General features: G+C 35.6%; 1 protein-coding gene across 7 annotated transcripts in view; it reads left to right on the top strand.

Moving 5' to 3' along the window:
- The window catches only part of ZNF804B (zinc finger protein 804B), an 871,803-nt gene extending 861,246 nt beyond the window's left edge, over positions 1 to 10,557 (top strand). For all 7 annotated transcript variants that reach the window (XM_032484045.1, XM_032484046.1, XM_032484044.1 and 4 more), the window contains one exon: positions 1,521 to 10,557. In XM_032484045.1, the coding sequence (XP_032339936.1) occupies positions 1,521 to 5,175 (3,655 nt within the window). In that variant the 3' untranslated portion in view covers positions 5,176 to 10,557. The remainder of the gene's footprint in view (positions 1 to 1,520) is intronic.
- The last annotated feature ends 9,268 nt before the right edge of the window (positions 10,558 to 19,825 follow it).

The following is a 19,825-nucleotide window of genomic DNA, read 5'->3' as shown; positions in this document are numbered from 1 at the left end:
TCCATGTTTCTGCAAATGGCATTATTTTATTCTTTTTTATGGCTGCATACTATTCCATTGTATAAATATACAACTTCTTTATCTAATCCTCTGTCAGTGGACATCTGTCAACAGACATCTAGGTTGCTTCCATGTCTTGGCTATTGTACATAGTGCTGCAATGAGCATTGGGTGCATGCATCTTTTTGAATTAAGGTTCCCTCTGGATATATGCCCAGGATTGAGATTGCTGGATTATATGGTAAGTGCATTTTTAGTCTTTTGAGGAATCTCCGTAGTGTTTTCCATAATGGCTGCACCAAACTAAATTCCCACCAGCAATGTAGGAGCGTTCCCTTTTATCCACACCCTGTCCAGAATTTATCATTTGTGGACTTTTTAATGATGGCATTCTGACTGATGTGAGGTGATACCTCATTGTAGTTTTAATTTGCATTTCTCTGATAATTAGCAGTATTGAGCATTTTTTCATGTGCCTCCCCATTAGAATTTAAGCTACATGTGGAAAAAAAATCAGTTGGTTTAGTATTATTTAACAAATGATATAAAAATCTAAAATAGAAAAAAGCAAACAAAAACACATCAAAGAATATGGACAAAAAAAAAGAAAGAAAAGAAAAGAAAGTCAGCTCAGAGCAAATGATCAGATAAATGATGTGATTTGTATCACCTTCCCTTCAATAAGGTTTGTTTTGTAGTAGGGATTTTATAGGTAGAAGATTAGAGATAATTTTAATCTAAAGAGTGTCCTCCCTTACATGTATTGCTGTTTCCAGTTTTCTGATTGAATTACTAATTAAGCTCAGCAGAATGAATAATCTTTAAAATCTGTTAAAAGATAAAACATATATGCGAAAAAGGCAGAAGGAAAATATTTTGGTGAGTAAGAAGCTAAAAGAAGATTTCAGACTAATCGGATTCTGAAGATTGAGACGGCTTGTGTGTATTACTCTATTATAATTAGTCTTATTAGTGACATGTCATAAATAAAGAACTAACCACCACTTCAAAGAGACACAAACAGGAAGGAGTTTTAAAACTGAGGAAACAAAACTTATAAAATGCTAGAACTTTAAACAAAAAAGCAAGTAAAAGATTATGTTTATACTTTGGAAGTGACTTTTAATTCCATTTAATTTCCTATTTAAATGAAGACACTGATTGGAAAACCCTTTACAAAAGAATGTTAAATCTATATTCTAAAGACTTAATAGGTTCTGAAGGATGTATTGTAATGTAAATACAATACTTTATTTTCTTTTGCAGCACTTGCATAAGATATTCACCTGCTATTGGTTTTTGTTAATCTCAAAAGAATCCACTTAAAGATGCATTTTAGAATAGCCACTGTAAAACATAAGTATACTGAGTTACATAAGCACAGTGAAATGGTTACATCACAGTAGACATGGTTCATAAATAGTAACAGAACCCATCATAGAAACACTATGAAATGTTCACATATAGATAAGATTCCAAATCTGACATCTTAATCATTTAAATGTTTATTGTATTTACAGTATTTCTGGAAGTGGACCAGCATACAAAGCCCCCAGGATAGCCATAGAAAAGCAACTCCAGCAAGGAATTTTCCCCGTGAAGAATGGCAGAAAGATATCATGCATGAAGAGCGCACTTCTCCTTAAAGGAAAGAATCTCTCCAGAAGCATTTCCGATAAACAGTGGTCCACCACTCCAAATCGACACCAGCTACAAACGGACAGACGTTATTTGTTTGGAAATCGGGTACCACAAACATCCTCAGATCTCAGCGGTGCAAATCACAGGACCGGAGTATCATTTTCTTTCTCCAAAAAAGTGCATCTGAAATTAGAATCTTCAGCATCAGTTTTCAGTGAGAACACAGAAGAAAGCCACGACTGTAACAAGTCGCCCGTCTATAAAACAAAACAAACTGCAGAGAAGTGCACGTGCTGCAGGTTTGCAAATGAAGAGACACGCCTCTCTAAGGAAAAAGATAGAAACATCTCACCAAGCCATCTGGAAAGTGTTGTACACAATACCTTCACCATAAGCTCTCAGATTTTGCGGCACAAAAATGACTCTGTTGATGAAACACTAGAAGATTCGATTGACATTCATGCTTCATTCAATAAAGCTAACATTCGTCTTTCGGATGTGGATTTTACTCCTTCCAGCAGAACAAAAGAAATCAGAAATACATCGAAGAACACTTCAGAACACTGCATTAATCACTCATGCCAAGGAAATGTTTCCTCCAGCTTACTGAACATTTACAAGCACAGTAATGCCAGGATATTTGAATGTGTGGATGAGTTTCCATCACGAGAGCCAAGTGAACAAAGCAGTGCATTGCATCTGAATCGAAAAGAGAAGAGAGAAAAAGTATTAGATAAAACAGAAAGAGTTAGCAGAAGTGTACAAAGGCTTGTAAGAGAAGCATGTCCGCATGATGTGAAGTCCAAACCACTGCCTTTTCTCCACGTCCAAAGCAAAGATGGCCACACCATTCTCCAATGGCCTACGGAACTGCTTCTCTTTACAAAAACAGAGCCCTGTATCTCTTATGGCTGCAACCCATTATATTTTGATTTTAAGCTTTCTCGAAACAGGAGTGATGGCAACGATCCGGAGGACTTCAGAACAGAATTGCTGAAAGAGTCCTCGGAAATGCCAACTATGCTAGAGAACCAAGTCTCAGGTTTAATCGAAGACCAACAAAAATTGATCCAAGAAGATAATAAGTCTCTGAAACCAAAGATGACACTAGCCAATCCAGATTGGGAAAATTTCCAGAGAAAATATAATTTGGGCTCCAACAGTGCTGAGCCAGATATGAATGAAAATAATTTTAGTGCAAGCGATTTGGAAATGAAAAATCCTGAAGTGCCTGCTTACCTAGATCTCGCTCTAAAGAACTGTGTAAGAAACAGTAATGATAGTGATAAGGAACTTAAGGAACCTTCCAGGACCCATTTGCAAAGCTGCCAAAGGGTAACTCTAAACGATGCAAATGAGGGCCTATCTTGTTCTCCTTGTGTCTCTAGGACTAAAAAGCATACGCTGATTTCCAGTGATCTTCATTTAGATTTTGAAGATGAGAATCCCTCCACCTGGAATTCTAGCCCTTACCCTCTAAGGGGCCACAGTGACCACGAGAAGGACCTCGGCGTAATTTTGAATAGTGACCGAATTGGCGTGACCAGCAGTGTTTCTGGTTGTGGAAGAGGAAATTACAAGAGAAGTTCCCCAAAGTTGTCTCTGAATAAACGTTCTAGCCCTTCAGACACATCCCCTGGCAGGACATCCAGCTTGAGAAGTACTTGTTCAAATCATAGGTCCGGTGGTCACGGCAGAGGGAATTTGCTCTGCTTTTGTAAAAGAGAATACAACTCAGTTGAAAGGCACAAAAGGAAACGTCGAAAGCACAGCTGTCTCTGCTTGTCTGATGAGCTGGCAACGAGCGAGTCCCCACAGTCTGAAACCCAAGGAGCTAGGAGCTGCGAATTGTGGGAATCAGTTAAAAATGAAAAAAAATCAAAACATGGATATGGTCACTGCAGAGAAAAATATAAACTGGGCAAAAATCAGCAGGGTCTAGGGCCACAATCCAAGAGAACCATCCACTGTGATTCCAGCGCACAGGTTTCCGGTGCTGGAAACAGTGAAAACCCACCTCATTGCCAGGCACCTCAGCACAGCAGATTGGGCTCTTACTCAAGAGAGAAAATGTCTCACTTAAATAAAGGTGAAAGAAGTCAACAGTCTTTGGACAGTCCTCTTGTTTGTGATCTGGGAAAAGTAAAGCCCATGCAGTGTGACTCCGGGAATCGCAGCCGTCTTCTAAGGAACTCCTCTAACCGCTCTTTAGAAACCACAGAGCTGAATGCTGTAGGAGGAGAGAGGACCGCCCTGACAGCCAAGAGCCTATTGGAAAGAGTACAAGCCAAGAAATGCCAGGAACGAGCAACTGATTTTGAGGTCTCTTCAGACTGTTGTAAAAATCAGTCAGAGGCTCATTCACAAATCGAATGCACACTTCAGTTTACACCACCGGGCTGTACCAGACTAGCATTGCCTTTGTCTGAAAAAATACAGAACCCAAGAAGAAGAAGAAATGAAGAAGGCAGTGCAACACAAAGAACTATTGAGAAAGTCAGAGTTGAAAGTTCACAGACAAATAATTTCACTGTTTTAGCAGACACTGATTGTGATCGTTATCTTTCAAAAGGTATCATTCACATAGTAGCTGAGTCTCAGTCACCAAACATGAAAAAGAACCCAATGACAAAAGAACAATCAAAATGTTTAATTAGTGAGGTCCAACCTTTTATTCAAAGCTGTGACCCAGTATCAAATGATTTCCCTGGTGCTTTTCCATCGAATAGACATATTGGTGTTACTGATTCAACAGAGACCAAAGAGGACCAAATAAATCTAGACTTACACGATGTAAGCATGCATATGAATCATGTAGAGGGGAATATCAGCTCTTACTATGACAGAACTATGCAGAAGCATGACAAAGTAGCTGATGAATTAGAAGTGTGTCGTAAATCTCTCTCCCCACCTTTAATTCAACAGCCCATAACATTTTCTCCTGATGAAATGGATAAATACAAGCTCCTCCAGCTACAAGCCCAGCAGCACGTGCAGAAACAGCTCCTATCAAAGCATCTTCGAGTTTTGCCCGCTGCAGGGCCAACTGCCTTTTCTCCGGCTTCAGCTGTGCAGACAGTTCCAATTCACCAGCATGCGTCTATCACCACCATCCACCACACGTTCCTGCAGCGTTTTGTTTCTGCTTCCCTAAATTCCCATAGCAGTCACCTCCCTATAGCTCATCTACATCCTCTTTCGCAGCCACATTTTAATCCATTTCCGTTTTCACCTCTGACGCCCACTATCATCCCTGCACACCCCACTTTCTTAGCGGGTCATCCCCTGCATTTAGTCACTGCTGCCCCCTTCCACCCATCTCACATAACTCTCCAGCCCTTGCCCCCTGCAGCGTTTATCCCCACCTTGTTTAGCCCTCACTTTAACCCAGCTACTGCTTCTATCATCCACTTGAATCCTTTAATTCAACCAGTGTTCCAAGGTCAAGATCTTCGCCATCATTCCTGCTCCAGTCAGATGCAACAGTTAAATGGAGTGAAAGAGGCCTTAAATGTGTCAGCTCACTTAAACTAATAGGTCGTAAAGCCCCTCTTGTGGATAAATAACACAAATTGTCGCTGCCTACAAAATGATATATCTCAAGTTGTCTGTCTGATTACTAGAAGATTTAAAAGAGTGGTGCCAATTCCAAATGTGACCAATAGAGAAATATGAACTGAATTGCGAATACTGAAATAGAAACATTTTAAGAATTTATTTTAATTTGTGAAAATAATAGGACAAATTTAAAGTAATTTTATGGAAAGGTAGAGGGAAACATGTTAAAGGTCTGTTTTAGATGAGTTCTCATATAATATAAAAATAGAAAACATTTAGACAGATCATTGATATCTCAAAGAAAATTAAATGGAACATAATACCCTATGTTTTAGGTGTTTGGTGAATGAATGAATGAATGAGTGAATGCACATTTGGTTTTATTTATCAGATAATAACAAAAGGTCAGTGAAACAAACTAATCATGTATTAAAATTGGTTCTTATGGTTAGCTGTTGACTAGTTTTCAATCAACATAAACTATATTTTCATAGGAAATATGAGACGGCAAGAAATTTTCTGACTAATTCAGAATGAAAACTACTCTTCAATGCAAAACAATCTTATGCAGATTGTATTGTTGAGTTTCTGTGAAAAATTGGTTTAATCTTCGTTTCACACACTTTTATGTCAAGAGAATTTTGTAATTGTAATAATCCCCAGTACCTGAAATTAAGAATGTTCAATTTTTGTATAAAAAATATAGAGAAGGTATCATTAGTATTTGATCATGCAAAATAAAAATAAAATATACTCAATGTTTTGAATATATTGGTCAAACTTCTAAATATTTCAGATACTAAAATACTAAATTTTCTTTATTCTGCTCAGAAATCTTACTGTGTTCAGCTAATATATGTATAACTGGAGAGGTAAAGTTTTGGAAGTGTCTTAAATTCTACATGACATTTATTGAAAAAAAGATCTTAAAAAGTATTTGGTGTAGTTTATTCAATTGTACTAGATATTTATAGAATACAGTGAATAATGATGGATATTATCGCCATTCATGTAATTTTTCAAATGATTTTAAACATTCGTTCAAAATACTTTTGGGTCCACAGAATTTGCATTTCTTGCATCTATATTTCTAAATGGCCCTCCAGTTAGGTTTATTATTTTATAATCTTGAAAGGAAAATTTTTGTGATTGCACATTCCCCATAAGCACAGGTTTCACAGAAGATCAAACTAAACAGAAATGGAGGCAATCAGTCATCATCACTGTGTGGGTGATGATGCCAACTCATCTACCACTAGGAGAAGAGAAGGATGTCTTATTCAGCCTTGGATTCAAAGCGAAGAGAGCTAGACTTACTGAAGGCCTACCATGCATCAAGAGTCAGGCTGAACACTTGGCTGACATTACCTCATTGAATCTTCACAACTGAATTTTGAGGTCAGTATTATCATTCCTTTGTACAGATGGGGAAAATGAAGTTGAAAGGTAAAGTTCTTGACACTTGCAAGCAGTAGGACAGGACATCTTGGATGCTGGTGAGAGAGAGATGGAGGGAGAAAAAGAGAGAGAGAGAGAATAAAGTGAATTTAAATTTTTAACGTAAAGAAAAGACGTAGTTTCCTAGATAACACCATAAACTTGTGGGATGGAAATTTGACTGGGGTATGGCAGTGAGAAAGTCTTAACTTGTCTAAAAGGAATAGAAGAATAGAGAAAGGCATCAAATCACAAGAAATTCTATACTTACGTGGAACTCCATAAAGCTGATTGTAAAAGAACTTTGATAAATATTGAGTGAAATAAAAAAAGTGAAATAAATGGAGTATTTCTTATAAAAATAGATGAAAAATGTCCCAGCACATAAAAGGAAGAGTAACATGAATGACTATTTTCTAAAACGGATTACAAAGCTGACACAGACCCAAGACAGAGTAATTATGGGAACTCACTAGAAGTTGTATGAAAAAGATAGCACCTAATTAATTTTTGTAATTGTCTTGGTGACAATTTAATTTCTCAGAAGGTTAGAATAGAGAACCTCTACTGGGCACTTAATTTTAACTAACAAGGAAAGATTGATATGAATTGATGGCATGGAAATGACTATCTTGTATTATTAGTGATGAAAATGTTCACTGATACCACAAGATATACTACCTTGGACTATGGGAAAGCAGACTTCACCACTTAAATAAAAGATGACTTGTACTCCAGGGTAGGAAGTTATAAAAGTTGTAGAATCACATGAAAAAGCTACAATTACAAAAGATTCCAATGAGGCAGAAAAAATATAGTCCTTTAAACAATCCAATATAAACCAAATGAGGAAAACATTCAGAGATTGTTTAAGTGCGTATATTTATAACCAGAAGCACAATAGCCATGAATCAAAAATGAACAGAGGTTAGCTTACTGCCTTTTTAATAATCACATTTACTGGGAAAATCAAAAGAAGTAGGCTTTTGCTGCTTCTTACTTCTAGGGAAGACGATTTAATAATAATCATTTTTAAAAAGTTATGTTTCCTAAATCTGATTGCATTTTGCTTTCCCTGTTAGGGAGAAAGTTCTTCAAAGTGTAAATTTTAGAACCAACATGGGTAAGAAATTTGAAATATACAGATAAAATTACTTCCTGGCCACTTCAGATAAATTTGAATCTTCACATTTAGAAGAATTTTACCACAGAATATTAAAATTGCCTGAAGGAGGCCTCAGGACACCAATTGGCCTTAAGAAAATATGCAGCATGGAAAAGAAGTTAGAACAAACATCTCTATTAATAAATATTTAATATTTAATATAGGTATTACTGATTTACAAGTTAGCATATTTACAGATAAAATTTTAAGCAGAATGTTTAATGAAAATGAAGAGACAATCACTGTTAACTATAGCAGGTATACTAAAAACAAATAATACAGAATAAAAGTGTTTTATTTCTCACTTATTCACTTTATTTTCTTTCTCATTCAACATATATTTATTAAGGGCCATGTGTTATGCATTAATCTATTGTTGTGGATATAATAGTAAGCAAAACTAACAAAAAATAATGCCATAATATAATTTAATTCTAAATGAGTCATGCAGACAAAAGCCAGAATAGACAAGTGAAATAATACTATGTCCGATGATGATAAATACTATTGAGAAAAATAAATAGGAAAAGTAAAGATGCTTGGATGGCAGTAGTGGCTAAAGTATAATTTTAAATAGGGTAGTCAGAGGAACTTTTGCTGTGAAAGTAACGTGAAGGAATTGAGGGAAGTGAGCATTCCAGGCTGGAAGACCAGCTTTCAACAACCTGTTGGGTGTGCTTGTGATGCTTAAGAAATAGTATGAGAACACTATGGCTGAGAGAGAAGGTTTCAGAGGGAGAACTACAGGAGATAAGGTCACAGAAGTAATAGTGGGGCAAAATCATGTGAGATCATGTTGACCATGACAATGACTGGCCTTTATTATGAGATGAGAAACTACTGGGTAATTTTAGCAGGTAAGCAGCATAATTCTTAGATTTTACGAGGGTCACCCAGTTATTGCATTGTGAATAATCTCTAAGGGAGTGAAGATAAGAGTAGGGGGACCAACTAAGACATTGAAATATTTCAGGCAATAAAATGCAGTGATATGTGCTCAGTGATAGTCTAGTGGAAATGTTGGGAAATGGTGAGACTCTGGATTTATTTTGAGGGTAGGGCTGAGAAAATGTGCTTCATACTAGTTGTAAGGGGTAAGATAAAGAAAGAGATGACATAGTCGTTTTTGCCCAAGGGACTAGAAGGATGTTAACTGAAATGGGGAACACTGTGGGAGAAGCACTGTAGGAGAGGAGGATCCATTTAAATATTCTGTTTGAGGTGCCTGTTAAATATTGAAGATAAATAGAGTTGGTGGTTGAAAATATGAATCTGAAGTTTGAGCAGAGGTGTGAAAAGGACTTTCAGGAATCATTAATATATAGAAAGGATTTGAAGCCATTAGCCTGGATAATATCAACAGGATTAGGTGGTGTAGACAAAAGACTACTTTCAGAGACTGAGCCCTAGATCACTCTAACTTTAAAAGCAGAAGTTGAAGGAATCAAGAAATGAGACCATGATGAACTTTCAAGTTACACAGGGAAAAAATCAGAACAATAAGGCAAATAAAGAAAGTGAATCAAAGAAGTGGAAGTGATCAACCCCATCACATGTTGCTCAGTCAAGAAGAGGGTGAAAACTTAAATGTTCCTTTGTTATCTTGACCGGAGACATTGTGGTGAAGGTGTTGGGGGCAAAAGATAGTAAAATGTGTGAGAAATTTTATAGGGAGACATTTTATGATTCTCTTAAATATCTTTATGGACAGTAGTCAGCACTGTGTGACGAATGTGCTTTTATTGTTACTCAAACAACTATACCCAAAGAGTGTTGAGGCCCCAGCTAATTTCGAATTGGAGGGAGGGTTGTAGAGATAGCTATAAGGCTTTGTGTTGTACTCTGTTACATTCAACCTTTCATAAAACATGGACAAAATCATGGAAGACATACCTGTCAGATAGGAGGCCAACACAAACCCAAGAGGACCAGGAAATGTAGTGAATGGCAAAATATGGTGTAAAAAAATGAATGTATCTTTTGATATAGTCTGATATGATAAATACATCTGTTCTCTATATTCATCAGCACCAGGTTTTTGCTTTTTGGTTTGTTTTGTTTCTGTTTGATTTGTAGGTTCCACATGTAAGTGAAATCATGCAGTATTTACTTTTTCTGACTTATTTCACTGAGCAAAATGCCCTCTAGATCCATCCATGTTGTCACAAATGGCACGATTTCACTCACTTTTATGGATGAATAATACTCCACTTTATGTGTGTGTGTGTGTGTGTGTGTGTGTGTGTGTGTGTGTGTGTACACACTACATTTCTTTATCCGGTCGTTCATCGATAGACATTTAGGTTGTTTCGATGTCTTGGCTATTATAAGTAATGCTGCTATGGACATGGTGCATATTTACATTTTTTTAATAGTGATTTTGCTTTCTTTAAGTGAATACCCAGAAGCAAAATTGTTGGATCACATGGTAGTTCTATTTTTAATTTTTGAAGATCCTCCATACTATTTTCCACAGTGACTTCACCCATTTACATTCTCACCATCAGTATATGAAGTTTCCTTTTCCTCCACATTTATCTCCTTTATTTTGATAACAGCCATTCCAACAAGTGTGAGGTGAAATCTCACTGTGATTTTTATTTTTATTTGCCTGATGTTGCACGTCTTTTCATTCACATGTTGGCTATCTGTATGCCTTCTTTAGAAAAAATGTCTATTCAGTTCCTCTGCCCATTTTTTAATCAGATTTTTTGTTTCTGCTATTGAGTTGTGTGAGTTCTTTATGTATTTTGGATATTAACACCTTATCAGATATATGAATTGCAGGTATTTTCTCCCATTCAGAAGGTTGCCTTTTCATTTTGATGATTTCCTTCACTGTGCAGAAGCTTTTTAGTTTGGTGTAGTCCTGCTTGTTTATTTTTGCTTTTTATTGCCTTAGCTTTTGGTGTCAAATGCAAAAAATTATTGCTAATAAGACCTATGTCAAGGAGCTTACTGCCTATGTTTTCTTCTAGTTTTATGGTTTTAGATCTTACATTCAAGTCTTTAATCCATTTTGAGTTAATTTTTTTGCGTGGTGTAAGATAGCACTTCAATTGTATTCTTAAAAAAACTTTTTTTTTAGAACTTGGAAAACAAAAAGACCATTTGTGGAAAACTATGGGTTGTTCTGGGCTACAATTTAAAACAATTATTGGCAAACTGAAGTGAGTCCATAAGTGGCAGATCTGAGCAGTTAAGAGACCAGATTAGTTTTAAGTTTTTACACTTCCAAATAACATGAGTTCTGTGAATTAACAAACACTATTAATTGAATAAAAGTTTAATTTTCAAATATTTTACAGAAATGTTGGGTTAAGTAGTTTTATTTCTTTACTTTGGCATATCTCAGAACATTTGACAAGCAATATCCACTAGACGTTTCCAGGAGAAGGATTGAATAGATTGAATTTCCAAAAGTGACAATAACTTTTTTTTTTTTGCCTATGGACCATCTCATGGAACTAATGTTCTGTAGAACAGACTCTGGGAAATGCCATTTGAAAAATAAAGAAACCAGTATGTGCATTCCAAAGAAAAGAACACTTGTGGAAGAAAAAAATAGTTGGGAACAACTTTCTAACTTTAAATATCTGAATAGCAGCACAGAGCTGTGTACCATGGAAGATCATATTTATTGTTTTTAGGGAAGAAAGTGTAAATACTACAAAAAGGTAGGTGTTGACTCAATGTGAAGAGGAACTTGACAAATTGAGTTATTTGTATAAAGCTGTAAAATCTCATCCCTCAAGTATTCAAGAACTTTAGCATATTTGGATGGGCAAAAAGCTTAAGGGTTTTCAGAATACTTTTCTAGAATTTTACTTATGATCAGTGACATATCCAGTTATTTTCTAGGATAATTTCCAAATTTCAGATGGTTGATTCTTAGGACTTAGTTTTGTATCAGCATTTTTCTTCTGATAATACTCAAAATATTCCTGCTATAGAGAACATTCTGAGCCATCCTCTTACTTTCCCCAAATTAGTGTGGGCTGAAACATCTTATTTTTTTTAAATTTTACCTAAGTGAAGCATATTTTGGAAGAAAATGAAATAGAAAGAATTCTAATTATGTATTGAATTCTAAAATAGATCTTTTTTTTTTTTTTTAAGAAAATTGCTACTGTGATGGGTTATATTTTCAGCTTTGTTCCCTTCTATTTATACAACTATTTGACAGTTGATTTTCAGTGTTAAACTCGTTTTATGCCATTGCTTGGTATTTATGGGATAATTCTCTTTATGGGATTATACTTTCACATTTGGCTCATTGAGGCAAGTTTTTCTGTGTCTTAAACTACAGTGTTTCATTAAAAACTGAAGATGTTTTAAGACTGAAATCTTTACACTCACAAACACACACATACACACCCTATTTATATATATATATATATATATATTTTTTTTTTTTTTTTTAGAGATTAAGAACCAGTCCAGCCTTGATGGATTCAGAGGATGGTTAGACAAAATACTTTGTATGAAGAGCTATAAATTTCATTTACTTATTAATTCCCTTCCATATTAAGCAAGAAAAAACTGAGTTATAAAAAGTGTATTTCAATATTTCCTTTGAGTTCACCTTTATATTGTTTTAAATGTTATAAAATATAGAAAATAATTTGAATATAGGGAATTGTTTGGGAAGTTCCTAGTTCCCAGGGTTTTTTCCTTAGGCAGACATTTCACAGAATCATTCCCTGACATTTTTATTTCATTCACAGAAAATGGATTTGAGAGTGACTCCTTTTTTTTCAGTTTCTGCCAGTACTTAATAGAATCTCCCTGTTATCTCTGAATAGAAATATATTCAAAGAAACTAATCCTATCAAGCTTTCCCATTAAATAGAATATTTAATCAGTAAAATTACTCAGGATCTTATTTCCAGCTCTGGCAATCTCCTTCATGCATGAAGTTTTTGGTTACTTACAAAGTCCTCAATGATGGCAGCAGCACAGCCTGAATTTTACCATGATACTTTCAAGCTTATCTAAACACTTATGTATTTCAAGCATTTGGGGCAATAATTGGAGATGCTGGAGATGGTGCTACCCTTTAGAGTGCCACTTGGTGTCCCAGTGTTGTATGTGAATGAAATGTCCAGTTGCCCTCCCCAGGCTGTGTTCAGAGTTCACTGCCTTTTTGTCTGTGAAATAACATTGCTGACCATCTCAAACCAGTAGCACATTTTTCTACCTTCCCTAAACATTTCCCCATGGGTTTTCAGGAAGCTGGTTAAACTTTCTGAAGGAAAATATGTAAGTTATCAGATCCAAAGAATCCAAATCTCACACATCAGTTTGTGGAGCTAATGTACTTAGGAGCAAAACTGACCTACTGCTTATCTCTGGCCTGTCAGGGCTCCTTAAGAATTTTAATTTTAATTCTTTAAATTAGTGAACCATTGAAGAGAAATATGCTCTCGTTGGAAAATAGAATGAGCATTACAAAACAAGGTTATGAGTACTCCTATACAGTAATCAGGGAAAGAAATGACTGCCCTTTGTGTCTCAGACTGAAACTACTTCAATAAGATGGAAGTTTCCTACTAAAATATGTTTTCCTGCCAATAAACCTGCATCTAGAAGATTTTCAAAGGTTATCATTTCATTCCAGCAAAAACATTATCCATCTCTTCTATTAGGTAGACATTTGAAGGTGATGTATTGCTTTGGATTACACTATATTAAAATGGAAGTAGGGTCTGGATCAGTTAGGTTTAGAATAAGTCAATATTAGAGAGATAAGCAAAAGTGTTCTTTTTTTTTTTTTTCCACTTTATGCAGCTTTTTATCAGAGGGAGACCTCCCAATCCACTTTCTTAAATCCCTTCACAAAGTCACCACTTCTTTTTGCACCCTGCCCACCTGCTCCACCTTTTATAGATTGTGAGAGCAAGACCATCTTGGCAGAAACGTAAGTCAGGTAAATTGGAAATATACAAAATGTGTGTGTGTGCATACATGAGTGTGTATAAATGAGTGTGTGTTCTTAATTAAAATACTTTTTAGTCTTTAATTATGGATCTTGATCCTTGTTCAAAATAATGTTTTTCAAAACATATCCACATATTGAAATAATCAACTTCCACCTTGCTGAATCATCAGTTCCTCTTATTTGAGAGATTAAAATAGTTGATAATGTAACCTGGTTAAGTACCTGTTTAAAACAAATTCTCACTTTAATTCTATTTGAAGTATTTACTTTGTAATTAACCTAACTGGATGATAGTTTGGCAATATCATACACAACCCAAGAATTTTATTTTGTATCCTCTGTACAAAACTTTTTTATTATACTGTGGCTAAGTAAATTGCACTATTTATTGTACATGCAAAGTAGCTTTTTTAGTTATTCAGTAAATTACTTGGACTGTAGTTCAATGCAATAATATTTTTTTCAATAAAAGGCTTAATGTGTTAAGGTCATGTGTGTCTAACAAAAAGCATACCAAAATATAAGTACAAAATCAAAAGCAAAATGGTATGGAAATATTCTGTATTTTACCCTGCTGACTTTAAAATACATTTAACATTTTATTTATTATTGTATAAATTTATATTATATATTGAAAGGCCGGGATTTCTTAGACTATTTCTTAAAATTTTAGTGTTATAAAATAAAGCTGTTTCCTCAAAGTGAAAATAAATATGACTTAAATTGTATAGATGTATTATTTGTTCAACTCTATTATACATGTACTATGTGAAATCTGTTTCTGTTTACTTAAAAAGCTGTGATCTAATATTTTGTAATGCTCTAACAAAGCTCTATATATACTTTCTGGACTAGATTCTCTAACCGATGATATAATTTAGACATGGGGGCAGTCTACCTCTTATAATAATTTTAATGTAAACTTTGAAAAATAATAACCCAAATAAGCTATGATTCTCAAAAGGACTCGACTCACTAGGGAATCTCTTTAATCAAGCATGACCAGTGGTGTGGAAATATGACTTGAGATTCCACTTAACTTCTACACCTCACAGTACAGAGCCCTCATCTGCTGAATCTTAGTGTGATTTATTCTGTGCAGAAACTCAGACCAGGTGTTCCTAGAAGTGACCACTAGGTATTCTCTTGTTCTTGAATCATATCTATCCATACTCTTCCCTTTACCCTCTAACAAGGTTTAACCATGTCCCAAAGTTCCTTGCTCCTGCACTTTAATTAGATGCCCTGTCACTATGTATGCATTAATGAAACAGGACTCTGCTATGCACTCTAACCCAGTGGTTAAGCTCATGCTTTCAGTGGAGAAATGTTTTAGTGGCCAATCATCTGTCTCCCTAGACTTCTAGCCGAAATTCTCTATTTCTATGCTAGACTGTTTTTCAGAAATCCTTGTAAGTAATCAAGAAGTACCTTTCACACAACACACACACGTGCACACATACATTGTTGACAAGAGCCATGACAGAAACTCTCCTGTCTTAATTCGTGAAATTGTCACCATTTATTGACTACTATATGGACCAGGCACTGTTTAGCTCATAGGTGTACTTCCCACTGGCTAGATTCCTGGATTCCCTTTGGGCAGAAAAATCAATTTTGCTTGAAAATGAAAGATGCTATGAGTACTTGTATGGAGACGGAAGCAAATGGTAATGTATGGTCTGTGTACTCAAGGTCTGCTCCTCCCTCATATGTGCAGTTTCTGCCAGGTCAGAGCTTTGTTCACCTTCTGTATAACTTTTGGTTCATCATGGAAATATTTGACACTATGGAGGTCACACACTCTTAAGGTTATGTGCTCTTGTTAGATCTGGTAGAATTGAGTCACCTCCCAAATGGCATTTGGTAATGCTTTAAATCATACAGATAAAATTAGCAGAACTTTTTGAATTTGCTCAGCGATTAATAAATAAAAGCTACTCAGCAGCCTGGGACATTCATGAGAGTGCTGTGCAACTCACAGAATCTACCCCCCGGGGCCCCACATCTCAGGGAAGAGCTCCTTTACTATTCATACCACTAGCCTTGAATTTGTTTCTTACAACACTTAATAATCTGCTATTCTATTACATATTTACTTTTATATTTGTGTTTATATATTTTTAAATTCCATCTTCCTAGAAATAAGCTTTTTGAGAGGAAAAATTTTATCAGAGCAGGATTTTTTCCTCTGTTGTTCAATACAATTTTTAAGTTTCTTGAAATTGTACTGGGAACATAGTAAAGACTCTATAAGCATTTGTTGAGTCATATAATGAATACATGTGTTAAAGAAGATTCTCAGCTTGTTGGTTGATTTGAGGCACTCACCACTGAGTACCAGTGTGCAAAATTTGATGCAATTTATTAAATAAAGTATACTTTAGATATTAAAGCCTATATTTTCTTTTTTTTTTTTACATTTTTTATTGAGTTACAGTCAGTTTACAATGTTGTGTCAATTTCCATTGTAGAGCACAATTTTTCAGTTATACATGAACATACATATATTCATTGTAGCATTCTTTTTCACTGTGAGCTACCACAAGATCTTGTATATATTTCCCTGTGCTATACAGTGTAATCTTGTTTATCTATTCTACATACGCCTGTCAGTATCTACAAATTTTGAGCTCCCAGTCTGTCCCTTCCCACCTCCCTCCCCCTTGGCAACCACAAGTTTGTATTCTATGTCTATGAATCTGTTTCTGTTTTGTTTTGTATTTTTTTTTTTTTTAGGTTCTACATATGAGCGATCTCACATGGTATTTTTCTTTCTCTTTCTGGCTTACTTAGAATGACATTCTCCAGGAGCATCCATATTGCTGCAAATAGCATTATGTTGTCATTTTTTATGACTGAATAGTATTCTATTGTATAAATCTACCACTTCTTCTTTATCCAGTCATCTGTTGATGGACATTAAGGCTATTTCCATGTCTTGGCTGTTGTAAATAGTGCTGCTATGAACACTGGGGTGCAGGTGTCTTTTTGAAGTAGGGTTCCTTCTGGATATATGCCCAGGAGTGGGATTCCTGGGTCATATGGTAAGTCTAATTTTAGTCTTTTTAGGAATCTCCATCCTGTTTTCCACAGTGGCTGCACCAAACTGCATTCCCACCAGCAGTGTAGGGGGGTTCTCTTTTCTCCACAGCCTCTCCAGCATTTGTCATTTGTGGACTTTTGAATGATGGCCATTCTGACTGGTGTGAGGTGATACCTCATCATAGTTTTGATTTGCATTTCTCTGATAATTAGTGATATGGAGCATTTTTTCATGTGCCTATTGATCATTTGTATTTCTTCCTTGGAGAATTGCTTGTTTAGGTCTTTTGCCCATTTTTGGATTGGATTGGGTTGTTTGTTTTTTTCTTATTAAGTCATATGAGCTGTAAAGCCTATATTTTCAACCAAAGAGTAAATATGAAAAAACCTTGATTAATCAATGAAATATTTAACTTAAAGTGTTGCATATTTTAATTTTTAAATTATCTAGAGATCATGATGTATTTTCTTGACAGACCTACATAAAGTGTTAAGACATACTTTAAAGTTTACAATGCTTTGTAAAAGTATTTATCATATAACCTCTTTTTAGGGATTCAGGGACTGTTTGATCCTGTTGGTTGGAGGCAAGGATACCCAACATCACTTGGGTGCAAGATTCTACTCCTCTATACATCATGCTTCTACTGCTCTGTATAAGTGGTGAGGTAAGCTAGTAATTCTCTGGAGAGTGGTTTCCTCAATCATTCAACAAATGTATAGTAAGTAGCTACTACATGCCAGATACAGCTCTAGCAGTCCATAAATATTCCAAAAGCTCTGCTCTTCTCTTATGAAGCTTACTTTTTAGTGGAAGAGGAAAAACAAACTAAATAAATAAGCCAAATACACACTAGGATAAATAATGGTAAATACCAAGGAAGTTCACAACAGTCTGTGAGTAATGGAAGAAACTGAATTTGTACCTGGAACTCTCTTTTGTTCCCCACACAATGTTTCTTTTATTATATGAAATGATGTAAGACAGAAATTACTGTCTGGTTAATTACTGATGCTTCTTTGCTTGGTTGGTTCCTTCAAAGAGGGATTATGGGTTGAGGAAAATTTATCTCTTTTGAATGGTTTGCAGAGACTTTATAAAATTCACCCTAATGTCACCTAAGTTAAGCATATCTTGACTTTGAAATTGGAATATTATGATTACACTAGTTGAAAATCTGTTGCTATTGAATAATTTAAAATGTGATGGATACACACGGGAGAGATAATAATGACATATGGACTCATGACATATTTACATAGATCTGAACATGCTATGCTGTCATTAGCAACTAATGCACATCCAGAAATGAAAAAATCTGATTCTAGAAAATGACAGGTGAAGTTGTCTTTTGAGATCTTTGTCTTATGGAAGCAGTTTTGTATGAGGCAAACCTATCATTTTCGGCAAACTCTCCAGAGAAATTTCATTTCATTAAAAGGATAGGCACTCCAGGATTTATTGCTATTCAGTTTATTAAGGTGTGACTATTCCTTACATCTTTGCTATGCAGCTATTTTCTTATATATTTTATAGGCAGCTGCCCTTTACTAGGCTTTTCTGTTGTCTATGATCCCGATTATTTCATTTTTTTCACCAACGTGAATAATAGGCAGATTCCTTTTTATCTTAGGCCCAGTAGTGGAATGAAAATTGCAAACACACCCATATGAAAACCTGAACTGCCTGGGAAAGGCCTCTTCCTGATTTCTGATTGTCTTTGCCAATGATAAAGAAATTTTTTATCAATAAAGTCTGGCTGCTAAACAAGACTTCTTGGCAACACTGTTACACACTGTTATACAGGCGAAGATGTCCTTTGGTCCACACCCAGTGTTTCTTCTCAGAAGCTCAGACCCAGAACTACAGCACCCGCCTGGGCTTCCTTGTTTCCAGTTGAGCTGTTCCCGCTTCGTGGCAGCATGGGGTTGGTCCTGTCACTACTTACAGAAATGTTCCAGTGCTTCAGGCTGATTTCTGGCATGTCCTTGAAGCATCACCCTCCCCCTCCTGGTGCTCCTCTCCTGTTTCTTAGAGATTTTGCCCTCATCAATTTTCCTCACATTCCATTCCTGTCAGAGCTGAGTTTTCACAGCCATTCTGTCAAATTTGAAGAAAGCAAATCCATCCTGAACTCTGACCAGTGGGGATTTTATTCTGCCTGCTGAGGTTGTGTGGGTAGTATTTGCCTTAGAATTCTGTTACTGGCTATGACATGGAGAAAAATTCTCATAAGCTGAGTGTTTGGGACCACACAATTCTTTTGTCTTTTGGGGTCTTACTGGATGACTCAGTGCCAGGGACAGTGTTCCATTTAGAGACAATGAGTTCAGGTGCCAATTTGAGGGGACTGTCATTAATGATGATTTCAGAGAAAAGGGCTTTTAGTATTTTTATGAAAGAGTGAGCTAATCCAAAAGTTGCCAACGTTGTTCATATTTCCTCAGTCAGGATGTGCGAATATATAGCAGGAAAGAGCATAGCAACTAGAGTTGAGTAGAAGGTTAAAAGACAGTACTCTCATCTAGACCCATAAGAACAATACAAACATGATTTTGCTATGCTAGGACTGTCAGCCTCTGGAGCAGTGGTGTGTGTACCTGTGATTTTGTGCCCTACATTTTTTGCCTTTTTGACTCACTATTATAGCTCTTTGTTTCATGCTATGTTATTTCTTTATTAGCATTTTAAATTACACAGAAAATTGCATGGAGTGAATATATTACAATTTATACACTCATTCCTATTCTATTGTTATTTAGACTATCCCCCAACTTTTTACTAATATAAAAGACATTTTCAGAGATGTCAGTTTTCTCTTGTTATTCCTGATAGAAGTTCAGTTATTGGCAATGAGGATTAAAGCACACACATATTAATTTTTTTAATATGCTACCCAATTACATTTCAGTCAGTTTTCTCAAGGTCAGAAATACATTTAAAAACTTGACAGTAATGTGCTATAATTCATTCAACTCTTGTTTTTTGTCATTTATTAGTATTATTACTACTATTATCATTCCATCTATATTATTAT

The sequence above is a fragment of the Camelus ferus genome, chromosome 7, assembly GCF_009834535.1.
Source record: "Camelus ferus isolate YT-003-E chromosome 7, BCGSAC_Cfer_1.0, whole genome shotgun sequence".
Lineage (NCBI taxonomy): Eukaryota > Metazoa > Chordata > Mammalia > Artiodactyla > Camelidae > Camelus > Camelus ferus.
This window is presented reverse-complemented; position numbering and strand designations above follow the sequence as displayed.